We start from the raw sequence: 14,451 nt of genomic DNA, 5'->3' as shown, positions 1-14,451 counted from the left end.
AGATTAGGACAACCATTAGCTTCTCCGACATTACTTTGACATAAATAAATAAAAATTGAAAGAAACTCTGAGTGTGCATCTCAAAGTATTGAAAACCATTCCAAGAGTTGCCTTTTAATAACAAACATCATGTACTGACCTCTGCCAATTTGTATGGTAAGATCAGCTTCTCTCCCACTGTCACTGTCTTTCTGGTCACCAGGGCCTCAAACAGCATCTCTTCTTTCACCTAGAACAAAAGTACAGATATTAATGATCATTCTAGTGATCTTTTTTTTTATTTTAAATCCAGTAAAAATGCTAACATTTAAACTAAAAAAAAATCAGTGTAAACACATTCAAATATCAAAATTTAATTTAAAAAAAATAAACCACTTTTGCCAGCCCTTGCAGAGTTAAGTTCCATGGGTAAAAACATGCCATTGGGAGGAGCCAACTCAGCACATAAACCCAGCATCAGAAACCTAACACCAGGGTATTCAAAGGAACCTGATTTTCTGCATTCAGGCATCCCAGTTGTAGCTATTTCCCATTGGTTTCCTTATTCCCGGTGTGCCTCCTCCCTCCCATACTTTCTCTTGGCAGAATAAGTCAACTTTCCAGCGTTGTCAAGATGAAATCATACAAATTAGTCCAGAATAAGCCAAGAAGTGTCATCAGTTTCAGAGATATCCAAGTGAAGGAGGTTTTCTTTCGTGCTTTTAAGGGTGGGGAGGAGTCAGAAGGAGGAAGAAACCCTTGGAAAAGCACCTGATATTTACTCTGCTGTTGCCACTGGATGTTTACTCCCTAAAGCCCCAGTTCCTGGCAAGGTGACAGTCTCTAATCAGCCCTCACAGGTCTGCAGAACAAAACTCAGTTGTGCAAACACAGACACTTCAGCAAAGAGGAAAACAGTGCTGACAAATTAAGTAGTACCTGCAGCTGTTGGGGAAAAGCCACTTTCCCAATCAGCTTCAAGACCCTCTTCCTTTGAGGAATTCACAAGGTGTCCTCTCTCCCAAAATAAATCAGTTAGACCAAAAGACTTTGAGTCATTGACTGATCTTCACCAAATTTCCAAGTCAAAAAAGACATCATGAGTCTGGGTGAAAATCTCGGAGCCCAGAATTGGTGGATGTGGATTGATACAGACAAGCTACACTGAAGTGTCTACAAACTGCTTATCCTACCTGAAGGACTCCATGCAGGCACCAGACCTCCCCTGGACACTCTGATTGTTCAAATCCACACTCCTGAAGCCATCCAAGGCCATATTTTTATCACAGGAAAACCATTTATGATTTGACAAGGAAAATGGGAAACACAGAGGTCTATCAATTGAACTAAATGATTTTAGAGGTCTTTTCCAACCAAAACAATTCTATGTATGTACTTTGACTTAAGGGTTTAATCCAGGAGTTAGTATGAAGAGGAAATGCAAACAAGACAGTGCAAGGTCAGGAATCTCACAAAGCATAGCAATAATGATGCCCTTCTGTACAAAAATCTCCTTCTGCCAAAGCAACCATTATGGGAGTCTCCCTGATAAAACCCAGGGAGTTTTTATGTAATTGATTCTTCCTCAACAAGAACTTGTCGCTGTGGAAATTAGAGTACATCAAGTCACCTGTATATGATGTCACCTGCCAGCAAGGTCTCTATCACTGGAAATGACACTTCAAGGTTCATTTCTTTAGTGCTCAGCATTACTCAGGAGCCCCCAGTTCCTACAATTCGATTTTACCTTTCAAAATCAAGCAGGAAAAAAAATAATTCTTCTGGTTCATCCAGAGAGCCAAGGCAAGATTCCACATTTGGTTTCTATTCCTCTACGTTCACCAAAATAAGTGATTTTATAATTTTCAGCTCTGTGGACACTTTTCCAGCAGCTCTTGACTGTGGGACCATCAGCTGCTCTCCCTCAACTGCACAACTTGGAAGAAAAGTGAGTTTCACACCATCCATTATCCCCCTTCAGGAATGCTGCAAACCCACAGCCAGCATGCTGGCTTTTTTTAATTATCCAAAGCAACAAGGCAGAGGGCTGTCAGATGGTTCCTAATCAAAACAGTCCAAAGAAATATTCCTCAACAACATAAACACTTCCAAGTCCCAGATTTGTCAGCCAACACAGGGATTTTAAGCAATTTAAACAACTACCCACGCCATCCCCCACCATCCCCATCTCATGGTCACTCTGGTTCTTTCTCTTCCTGCTTTCTGGATTAAGGGAACCTGTGGATGTGCATCCTTCTCCTGACCTGTGGAGATCCCATTAAATCATCTGCTTGTACAAAATCACTCTTGGCAAGGATGGGAATCCCTGCATCTCCCCAGGACCCTGCCTGCAATTACCACCCAGTGGAGCTTGATCTTGATGCCTTCATCACCTCTGATGAGCACCACGGGTGCAAACAAATCATCCTAATCTGCATTCAAGGTCACAGCATGAAAGTAGCTGTGAAAGGATGCCAGGGAGGAGCCACTGGGGCTTTCTAAATAAAAACTCAGCACGTGCTGATGACTAAGGCCATGGAGGTACTTACAGTTTCCCCACATCCTACACGACCTCCTCCAGTAAGTGTGGAACACTAAAATAGGAACACCCATTGGTGCAGAGCAGCAAAGAGGAGAACACCACTTATTTCTTTACTTTGTGCCCTAGGAGTTTCACTCTTGGGTCACATTTCATGGATTTTTGCTTCCTGGTGCTAAAGGGCATGGCCTGCTCTCCCTCTTAAACATGGCCTGCAGGAGTTTAGATGTTAATTACAGGGACAAAATGCAGATTTAAGACTTGGTTGCCACAAGTGGGCCCAGAGAGGGCTGGAAGCCTCAACTCTATGAGCCAGTGAGGGGTGACCAGCAGTGCCACAGCTGGGAATGCCAGCGGAGCACGGCGGGAGCAGGGAGCCAGCAAGGGCTGGGCTGGAGCCAAGGCAGGCAGAGGCTGCTCCTCCAGTAATTCTGGGGTATTATGTTAGAGCAGCTGAAGAAAAATGAACCATTTCCAGCTGAGAACAAGAAAACATCAGGTTTTGTCTCTCCCTCCATATTTGAGAAAGGGATTACAGTGCTGAGTGCTCGCTCTAAAGATGCCTTGTGTGGAGTAATGGAAAATAAATTCAGATTTCTATCAGCTCTTCTTGGAAAAGAGCTGAACCTTTTCCTCAGACTTTCTTTCAAATAACCAGAGTTAGAAAGGATGAGAGGGAATGGCTGGAGCTGTGTTAGGGAGGTTTAGGCTCTTCCCCCAGAGGGTGGTTGGGCACTGAACAGGTTCCACAGGGAATGGTCAGGGTCCCAGGGCTGTCACAGCTCAGGGAGTGTTTGGGCAATGCTCTCAGGCACAAGGTGGGATTGCTGGAGTGTCTGTGAAGTTACACTCAAAGGTATTTGTGGATCCCTTCCAAATCAGCATATTCTGTGATTCTCTGAAGTTTTCTGACTCTAATTCTGGCTCAAAATTTTGCATCTAATGATGATATCTCTACTCATTGCAGGGATGTTGGACCAGATGAACTTTGCTCTGACTCTAATTCTGGCTCAAAATTTTGCATCTAACAATGATATCTCTACTCATTGCAGACCAGATGAACTTTGGAGGTCACTTCCAACCCTAATCATTCTGGGATTCTACAAAACATCATCTGAAAAACAAATCCAGAAGAAAAAGCTGGAAGCAAGCACTGTCTGCTCCATAATCCTCACCCCCTCCCCAATTAATTTCCAAGACATTTATCACAGGAGGAGCCCCAGTGCCTGTGGGATCCCTCTGGGAAGCTGAAGGCCATTTTTGAGTGGAAGGAGAACTTAAGCACATAAATCTCCTGGAGAGGCCAACTTTAGCTCCAAACACAAATGTGCACTGGGAAATCTGGCAAAACTAATTTAGGGCACTTGATAACTTGATTTACCTTTATTTGCATTGAGGTTAGGTATTGCACTGGTTACCTAAACCTAAAAACTGAGTACAAAACTGCTCCACTGAGCAAAGACAGAATTTATCTCCTTCCTCAATGCTCCATCCATGGAAATAATTTCCCATTTTAGTAAACACACACAATTAAAATGTTCTTACTGTTCCAATGGAAAACAAAAAGTCTCTTTTAAGGTCAACTAGATATCTCTAATATAATATTTTTATTAATAAGCCCATAAATTAGCTTTTCCAAGCTTTCTGCCCAGAAACACAAAGGTTTTACCCAGTTTTACACAACCCTGTATGATTTCTGCCCTGGGATATTTGCAGTGCTTGCACAGGACTCCACGTCTGCTTGATCCATCAGGCAGCCTTGACATCACTCCCCAGCACAGCATTTCAGCAGAGTTTAAACAAAGGCCCTGAAAAATCTGCCAAAAGCATCACATAATCCACACACTATGTCTATTCCTGAAAAAAAAAAAAAAAGGAATCAGGGATTTTACTGTAAATGAAACAATGATCTGCAGAGTCTGGCCAAAATCCTATATTGCAGTTTCAACAAATGCTACTCTGGATGGTTTAATAAAGCAAAAACATATTGGATGGGGTTGTTGATATCTAAAAAGCAAATCCATTGCAGATCATCATCTCCTCCCAGATTCCTTCGAAAAATCTCTCTATTAGCTTCATTTTAGAGGGACACAGACCTCATTACTCAGAGGGAGGATAGTTGTGCAGGGTGTTGCATTAACTGGCGCAGCAGGGCAATTCCAACAGTTATCATTAGAGATCCCAACACAAACCAACCAGCTCACGAAAATTTGGGGCAGATTGCCCTTTTCAGTGGGAGAAGACCCTAATTTTGCCCAAGTTTTTAGTTTCAGCCAGGCTGGTGGTTCCCCTCCTGCCCTTGGAGGCTACATCCCCCTGGAGGCCAGGCTGGAGCATATCTGCATCCCCTCTTGGCTGCTCACAGAGATGGCCAACACAGCTCCAGTTGGATTTTTTCCTTCTCTTTTCCTTGACTGAAAAATCCAATGAGTCATTTCAGTATAAAGATCAACCCAGAAGTTGCCCCAGGATAAGGAAGTATCAGATCACAGTTTCTTCCATCCCTTTGCTGTGCTCCAGTCAGTCCCACCAAACAGCCAGTGACCACAGGAAAGGAAGTTCAGCTCTCTGTCCACTCATATTACTTTTATTCTGAGATGATTTTTCAGTTACTGGTGTCTAATGCCAAGATCTGGAGAGGGGATTAACAACTTTTTCAAGCCAATTCATAATTTCAGCAACAATGGGAAAAGCAAAACTGTTCAGTGACCACAAAAAAAAAAAAAGGAATGTAATAAAATAATTACCCAAATGAGACAAAATACAAAGTGTCAAATTTTTTAACCAGCATTTTAAATCTCTGGCTGAGTAGAACTCAAGGCACTTAATGTGGAAAGCTGTAATGAATAAGGAGTTGTGGCTGCTCTTTGTAATGATCCTTCAGCTGTTTGAACCCTTTGGTTCTTCCTTTGGGTCAAACCTGAATAAGCAGCAACATCTGTTGAGGTTTGCAAAGAGAAATGTGGCATTTCATAAAGATAAATCAAGTCTGAAAATTAGATTATTGGCTTTATTTCAGCTGATTTCAATGGGTCTATTGAAAGGTCTATTGCAGGCAGCAAATGCTTCCAGTTTCATGGATCAATTATCACCTAAATGCAACTTAAGGGACAAACAACACCACTTACCCAAACTCAGTGATGCATTTCATCAGATCCTACCTCAATGCAGCAAGCATTGTCCCAATCTAATTAACAAGCATTTTATGTTTTAGATGGTCATTTAATTTGCAAAAAAGAATTACCAAGATGACCAGAAATCTATCCATCTGCTCAGATACATCAGATCTCAGTGGTTAGGTTTTGGGGTTTTTTTTTTATGGTGAAAACCAAATATATTTATTGATTTTTACATATTGTTGACACTACCTGGGGGTGCTGTTCCAGCTCATGGCATTAAGGCACCGTTGGACTGACGTGGCTCAGCCAATGCTTCATTTCACATAATCATGTGTAAAAACCACCCCACGATCTCCCCACATGCAGATGTTGCAAAAGGGTTTGTTTGCAAAGGCAAAGACCCAAAGCCTGGAACTTTTTCAGCTCTCTAAGTCACTCTCTTACTCAAAACTTTTTTAAAAAACAATTACTTAACTGACTTGGCCACATTTAACAGGGTAAAATCAACAACATTCTCCTCCCCACTTATATTTTCCTTCTGTTTATTTCTGCAATTTCCAATGCCAAGATGCAAAGAGCACCCAGCTGCTCAAACCATATTTTACAGAAGCTTTCCCCTCCCTAAATTCAAAGTATTAATGAAGTGCTATGAAAATCCCTGAGAGCCAATTCCCTGGTTCTGAAGGTAGGGAGATAACACAACAGCTATTTAATGGAATGAATGGGAAGAGCACCATGTGTAACACAAAAGAATAAGTTGCCTTCTGATTCCACCACAAAATCAGCACAAATTCACTTTCCAGACCATCCAGGGAGTACAAAAGGGTAAAGCTAATTGTTGCTATAATCAACTAAAAGAAAAACAGTTCAGTTGCAAGAGGTTTAGAGCATTTCAAGTGCAGTGAGGTTCTGGCTACCTGAATCCATGTCAGGAGGTTTTTGAGCTCAGTTTCTCAAGGCCAGGAGGACAAGTTGGCTCTCCAGAGTCTGACACAGCTTGGCCGTAATCGGCCAATAAATCAAAAACAATTCACATAAAACCAGTGAAAAAATCACTAGTTGGTAAACAATGTCCAAACACATTCCAAAGCAGCAAAACACAGGAGAAGCAAATCAGATAATAATTATTTTCATTTTTCTCTGAGGCTTCTCAGCTTCCCAGGAGAAGAATCCTGGGCAAAGAGATTTTTCAGAAAATATGACAGTGACGAACTTACTCTTTGGTAAAACTGGAAATAAATTGCACATGTTTTGTGTCCTAAATCAGAGATGGTTTGTTTCATGTGAAAGTTTCAGGAGGGAAAGCAGAGCCTTACCTCCAGCAGCTCTGACACAACAGGCAGTATTTCAGGGTTGCAGATATCAATGGAGTCATCCCTGTAGGTCTTCTTTTTGTACCGGATGTTCCCCAGGTGCAGGATCGCCGACAGCAGAGAGAAAATCCTAAACAGAGACAATTCATTTCCACTTGGTTTTTCATAAAGTGAATGAAGTAGCAAATTTCACCCCCAGGGGCCATGCCCCTCTTTGGCTCATTCTTCTAATTTTCAATCCAAAGAATCCACTTTGCCTCATGTCAAAAAGATTTTCATTGAGTCAAGTACCAAACTTGCATCTGTACAGTTTTCTTGAAAATTCTTTAACACATCAAACCCCCAGTTACAAAATTACAGTCCATGATGTAAGAAAAATAGAAATCCTCCAGTAATCTTGGTATCTAGATTAAATATTTATCATGCAATTGCCTAAATTAAGGGGTAGAGTGGGCATGGCCATGCAGGTGATCCCTCTTAGTCTCCTGGGACACATTTTTTTGTCACCTTTTTGGATCTAGTCCCAGACAGGAACAAAAGACTGTACAAAACAGCATAAATGTTTTTATAATATCAAAGCAACTGAAACAAAGAAAATATGTTAAACTTCAAAGAAATTTATCTAACCAATTTTTCTGTTTTGAAGGGAATTTGGTCATTTTTAAGTTATCTCTCCTCTAAAGAAAAAGAGGAAGAATATCAAAGAATATCCTGAGTTGGAAGGGATCCACAAGGTTCATCAAGCCCAGCTCCTGAGCCATGTCTGACTTCAGCTATAAATCCTGTTTATCCCTAATTCTGCACTCCCTTGGGAGCTAAAAATGAATAAACCCAAATGTGATTCCTAGCCATTCCACCAGCTTGTCTGGACAACACACCGTGACCTCTCCAAGTCCTCCCTTATCTCCAAAACAGGGATACTGACTCCTTGTTGTGAATTTCAGGATGCAATTTTATAAAAATTTCTCTTTGCTGTTTCCACAAAGGTGAAACCCCATATTTTGCTATAAAGAAACTACTTTTAAAAGTAGAGAAGTATTCAAAACATACTCCCTATATCTCAGCTGAAGGTGGTTCTTATTTGTACTGCAGTTGTATAATGCCAAGCAAAATAAATCTGCTCGGGTAGTGAAGAATCCACTTTATTTTTGAGACGTAAAATTCACCAGGAGCAACTTGTGTGCCAAGAAAAATCATTGCACAGTAAATCAGAAGTGAGAATTTACTGCATCACCCGACTCTGCTCAGTCCTGACACCTCCTGATTGCTTTGCTCAGGCAATTAAACCCCTCAACAGGCTTTAGACAAACCTTGTCCTGAAGCCTGATAAAGCAGCCCCTGACACACAACATATTCACACAAGTCTGGATCCTTGGGTTTATCCATGTGTGTGGGGAAGATAGAGAAAAAGCAGTTTTAATTTCATAATTGATTTGTTACAAGTGAGGGATAAAGAAAGAGCTCTCAAAATTTCTCAGCTGTGTGAAAATATCTTTGTAGTAATTTTTTATGTCAAGTTCTCAACTTACTCAAGCCTTTCAAGCCAAAAATCAACACAGGAGGGATTATTTTGTAGGTTTGGGTGGAGATGACCCTTAGGAACCCTCTAATTCCACGGTGTCAGTGTTGTTGCAACCCAGCTAAAGTCCAGTTTTCAAACCAGCATGTCCAGTGCATTAGTGAAAAAGGTCAGCAGGTCTACAGACCTAGAATTGCACACAAAGGGTTAAGTTTGATGAGGGATAATGAGGACTTCTGATTAAACCAAGCTCTGGATTCATGACATGCAGAGTGAGGCGTGATTATTCATGAACACTTGAGAAATACTTCAAGATGTCAACTCCTGCCAATGCTCCATTTGCATGAAGAGAATCGTTAAGTACAGCAAGGATCATGGAATCACAGAATGGTTTGGCTTGGAAGGGACCTTAAACTCATCTGGGCAGGGACACCTTCCACTAGCCCAGGCTGCTCCAAGCCCTGTCCAACTTGGCCTGGGACACCTCCAGGGATGGGGCAGCCACAGCTGCTCTGGACAATGTCCTGTGGAGGTGGCATGGTGGCATTAACCAGGACAATCTCCAAGCTATTAAAATCTAAGATAAACTCACTGTCTGCGTGTCTTGGGCAGAAACCCCACCATCTCCATGGCGAGCTGCAGCCGCTCAAAGTCGTGCTTCAGGTCCTCCCCTTCCACAGAGAAACAATCCTGTGGGATCAAACACACAGAGGAAGCACTGACACAATTCACACCACATCAGGTCCAGATGGCCAAGTCAGAGCTCTGTAAATATCACTGAGTGATCTCCAGGTCTTTTATCAGCAACATTTCCAACCTGGCACTGGAAATACAACATTTCTGGAGATATATCCTTGTTTCCCAGGTTTAACCTCTAAGAAAAGAGGTGAGCCACCTCATTCCAACAGTATGGTGAGAGTTGGTCAGCATGACCATACACAAAAAACAACAAGATGAAATCTTTTCTACATTTATAGGCAGTTTATTCTACATTCAGTCCTGTACCTAAGGAGGGAAATTCAGTTTTTAAAAAGAATTCAGATAACTTCATGTAAATGATCAGTGCATGAAATCCTGTGTGGGAAAGGCAAAGCTTTAAATATATTTCTCAGAAACTTTATTTGAACTACCAAGAAGTTATTTTAAAATTGGGAGAATCTGAAATCCAGGATATTTTATACTTCTTGGAGGCTCACATGCCTGAACAATTTTGTTTTTCCTTGATATCAGTCACTGACATGTTTGGAAAAATCCAGTGACATTCCAGATCCAAAGTTGTCCTGCACCAATATTTAAGAAACACAAATGCTCTTCAAATTAATATATAGACCACTGATATGGCCAAATATCTTCTGCTTTGGTTGACTGTAGGCCTCCCATGGATTATTTATTCTTCTCTCTGCCTTCCTAGCCTATATTTAATATTCTACCCATTGCTGCCTATAAAAACTACCAATCTATAAATCAAAATTCATTTATTGTGCATCACACTATATTAAGCTATTTTAAACCTCAGACTATTTTATTAACACTTAAGACTTTCTACAAGTAATTAGAGAGTTTCAACAAGTTAATCCAAGTGTAAGTAAATACAAATAAAATTCTATAAAAGTCTATTAAAAGTTTATTAAAATAATACTAATAAAAATTGTAGCTGCAGTTGGAATTAATTAAGCAGCTGAATGCACATCATTTATTTTCATCATTTCCTGAACATCATATTTATCACATAAGCAAATGCGCAAAAAATTTTGCACCAATAATAATTAGGAAAGACTGCATTAAATAGGGCTACGTAAATCATTGAAAAGCCACTTGTACTCACTGATATTACAGAAGATTAAGCATAAATACAGAATATACAGAATGAAGTTATTTTATAATATATCAGCTTTGTGGTTTACAGCATTTAAAACCTCACAACCATATCAACTAAGTTTTTCATCCCACTCTAGAGAATCATTACAGGCATAGTTATAATTAGAGTGGAAAACCCTTATTTAAGATATATATTTATTTATATTATTTATATATTTGCATGTTTATATTATTATTTATTATATTTTTTACATATTTAAAATATTTATTGCAACATAGGAGACATCCACACAAATGCACTAAAAGCCAGAAGTGCAGTTGGACAAGAAAATCGAAATTTTTTTATCAATTGTCCTCAGGGACAAGTTAATGCTCCATGGCCAAAGTGAATTTGGAGCTGTTGAACAGTAAAACCATTTAAAACCACGCAGAGCATCGATGAAGGCGGGGATTGAAATTCCAGGAGAAAATACCAGCCTGTTTTAGGAAACAGTCATTGCAAAGGGCATTTTCACCTTCCATTAGGAGCTAATCAGAAACACCCTTGCTCCAGAGCCACCTAAAGGGACACAACAAGGACATCCCCAAGAGCAGGGACACCAGAGGCACCAGCACTGATTATTCACCACAAAAGCTCAGGGCAAGAGCTTGGCCCTCCTAAGCTCCAAGCCTGGCTTCCCCAGCCACTGCTCTTACACTGAGAACCCAGCAGAACTTCCCACCCTCCTTCTGGCACTACCTGGGCTTGGCAGGACAACAGCACACCCACAAATCCTGCAAATTAGGCAAGTTTAAAGCTTTTTTTAAAAGACACCAAGTGGTGCTTTTAGTGGCACTCCACATTCCAGGAGACATTTTCATTTTCTGGCATCATTCCTCCAAAATTAAGTCACGAGTCAACAGCAAAATACCCCGGACGACTCCGAAGCAGCACAATCTACGCCGAAGGCAATTTAATTAACGATTTACATAACAATTGCCCGACTCATTAATCCGCATGGAAAGACTTTTAGCAAATTCTCTGCTTAAAAGTGGATGCTCTCTGCAGTGTTCCAGCACGGAACCGCTTCCTAATGGATGATAAATGAAGGATAATTATAAAATAGAGGAGTGTCCTTGATATTAGAGCAGACAAGCATCACAAAGTCCATCCCCACAGACCTAACTTGCTGTTAATATCCTGCCAGAGCAATTAGTTTCCCAGCAAAAGTGAGTCCCCTGCTTCCTACAGTCACATCGAAGCAATCCATGGATTTCCATGGAAAATTCAAAGAGGATAAAACAGAGTTCCTTTATAAACTTGGTGTCTGCAGCAGGTTGAGTCCATGGGTATGGGGAGAATTATACATAAGAGTGAATCATCAACTGAAGCAAACAGGACTGTAACAGAAAATGATCCCAAATAAAATTATCCTAAATAAATCAGCAAATAAACAGCCAAATGGTAATAAAACATGGTTTTGTTGCACAGAATAAGGGCACAGACATGGCAGTGCCCAGGCTGGCAGGGTGTTCTTGGTCATGCCAGGAGAAGGTACCAAATTTTGGGGTTGTTTTAATTTCAATTCCTTCAGGAAATTGTCCCAACCCATTCCTAAAGCAATTAAGGGCTTTCCAACTTATAAAGGGTATTAAGGTCTAGAACAGCATCTGCTCATCACTCCCTGCTCCTGCAGGGCCCTGATGGATTACGGATGCCAATCCAATATTCAATATTTTTAACCTTGTGAGGGAAATTCCCTCCTCCCTTCCTAAGGATCTGCAGGGAAATGTTGCTGTTAAGACATTTGTTTAGCCCGAGTGAGTCCCAGCTCCTTCCCAGATCACCTCTTACTCTTCCAGATGCATCAGCAAGGCTTTGGCAATCATCAAGCACACAGGAAAACTTGCAGGAAGGACAAGCAGCTGATGCCAAACATGCTTCCACATGCAGGACACACTGACAGGGAGCACCGTGGGACACACAGACACCCAGAGCAGGAAGGGAATGTTTCAGCCAGGGAAGGGGGAGAAGTTTCACCATTCCCTTTTTTGGGACGATCCATTTGGAAAGGATGATCATGTCAGCAGGAGTATTTTAGGAGAAAGAATTGCTTCTGCACTCTGAACAATATCAGGATTTGATTTTCTCACAGATGGCTGGGGGGATGTTTTTGGGTTTGTCTGTTTTTTCCTGGAAGCTGGAGAGCAGATACACCCCTACAACCAGCATGAACTGATGCATCTCTTGGGGCTTCAAGACACTGATTTGCTGTTTTATTGGAATGGAATTTCAATTTTCACATTGCTGTCACATCCCAATTTCCATACATCATCACGTATTCCATCAGGAAGGAATGAAAACCCCCTTAGTTTTCTAAAACTGAGAGGGCTGAGGAGACATGACCATCTCCAACTGCTGAAGAAGCTTTCCAAATGGATGGAACCATAAAAGGGCAAGGGAAAAAAAATAAAATCTGTACTGTCACAAGCAGCACCACTGCAGGGCAAAGGGTGGTTAATGGGTTAAACTTCATTGCATTTGGCTTTCTTTGTGTCCCTAAAACACTCAGGTGAGAGCAGCCCTGCACCAGCAGCACGGAAGAGGCGGGTTCTTGTACTGACCGGCTCCGAGTCATAGCAATAATCATCCCAGCTCTGTCTGAGGGGTTTCTTTGTCATCTGAAAGCAAGGCAGAGCGGGTTAAGTGGTGTTCCCACCCCAAATCACCCCGACCAGCTGCTCCCTAAGCAGCAAAATCATTGTTATTCTGCAGAGTCATTCCCTGGTTTTATTTGTTTTAAGGGGAGATGCATGATGCTTTTGCATTCCTGGTGCTGGTTCCTGCTCACAGTGCATCTCATCGAGCGAGGCCCTCTCATCAATAATCCTAATGGATTTACTTAAACCTTTTCTTCTCTTACAGAGCTGAGGAACCCCTTGGTTTGCTTGGAGCTGAAGAGCCACTGATGTCAACATCTCACTGAAGAACAGATTTGATTTGTTCCCTGAAGAGCCACTGATGTCAACATCTCACTGAAGAACAGATTTGAACAGAGTTCGTACTCTCAACCTCTGCTCCAGACAAGTGCAGCAAAAGAGAGATTCTTCCAAGCAACAATCCAAAGTTTTTTAGGAATTTGTGTCTTTTTCCAATCAGACAGAGATAGAGTTGAGAGAAGACAAAGCATTACCAGTCCGAAGAGGGAGAGAGATGGCACTGGAGCTCCTGAGGAGCTGAAAATGAGGATCTAAACCTGCAAATGGCTGTTTTCAAAAGGGATAAAAGTTAACAACCAGCATAGAAAATATTCAGTGAGCTGCAGGGTGAGCAGGGGTGGGTACACCTGCCACTGGGGGAGAGGTGGAAATACTTATCCCCATACTCAGGGGATACTTTGAGTAAATTTGCACTTTAAAATAAATTGAAATCTTTATTTTCAATCTGCTCCCTGCATTTACAGAGCAGATTTTGGTTAAGTATCTTAATAGATTATTTCTCATCTGCAAAGTAAATTCTCCTTTTGCTTTGCATAACACAAGAAGAGCAGAGGAACCTGGGAGGAGGAAAGTAAAGCCTGACTCAGGACTGAGTCACTCCTTCACTTCAGGTTCAATATTTTATGGCTTCTCTATATGAATATTTAATTTTCAGTAAAACACTTCCGTTCATGTCTGAGCTGGTTATTTTCCCTTTTAAAAGGAAGGGTCTTCTCCAGGACACACTTAAGAAGAGACTGCAAATGTTCAAGGGTCATTTTACCATTTTTTTCTTAAATGTTTCCAAAGTTTCTTTTTCCATTTCTCCACTATCTCTTTTTTTTCCTTTTTCTCCTTATTTTCCTTTTTTTTTTCTCCTGCAGGGCAGGGAATAGCTGCTGCTGCACTGTCAGATGGTCCTCATGTGAAACCATGCCCAGACCACATCTAAAGATGCTGTTTTTCCACAGTTGTCAGCGTTAACTGTAATCCTAATTAATAAAAAAATATTTAAAAACTTCCCAAAAACTCAGAGCGTTACTGCTGTCCAAACACTGTGTGCAGGGAACTCCAGAGTCTGCTTCCCTGATCCACTGGACTGATCTTAGCAGCTTTCTCCAGCTTACTTGCCCCACAGCACCTTAATTCAGATTAAAATAAACATTTAATCCTAAATTGTACTATTCCTACTGGCTCCTTACACTA

General features: G+C 41.2%; 1 protein-coding gene across 4 annotated transcripts in view; it reads right to left on the bottom strand.

Moving 5' to 3' along the window:
• MYO9A (myosin IXA) overlaps positions 1-14,451 on the bottom strand; it is a 174,507-nt gene that overhangs the window by 89,923 nt on the left and 70,133 nt on the right. For 3 of the 4 annotated variants that reach the window (XM_039723357.1, XM_039723354.1, XM_039723355.1), the window contains exons 6-9: positions 12,892-12,948; positions 9,062-9,159; positions 6,954-7,080; positions 140-229 (exon numbers count right to left, since the gene is read on the bottom strand). In XM_039723357.1, the coding sequence (XP_039579291.1) occupies positions 140-229; positions 6,954-7,080; positions 9,062-9,159; positions 12,892-12,948 (372 nt within the window). The remainder of the gene's footprint in view (positions 1-139; positions 230-6,953; positions 7,081-9,061; positions 9,160-12,891; positions 12,949-14,451) is intronic. The other variant, XM_039723356.1, reaches the window with a different exon arrangement.

Source organism: Passer montanus, unplaced genomic scaffold (assembly GCF_014805655.1).
Source record: "Passer montanus isolate IOZ18808 unplaced genomic scaffold, ASM1480565v1 scaffold5, whole genome shotgun sequence".
NCBI lineage: Eukaryota > Metazoa > Chordata > Aves > Passeriformes > Passeridae > Passer > Passer montanus.
The sequence above is the reverse complement of the archived record's forward strand: the minus strand, read 5'-3'. Positions and strand labels throughout refer to the sequence as shown.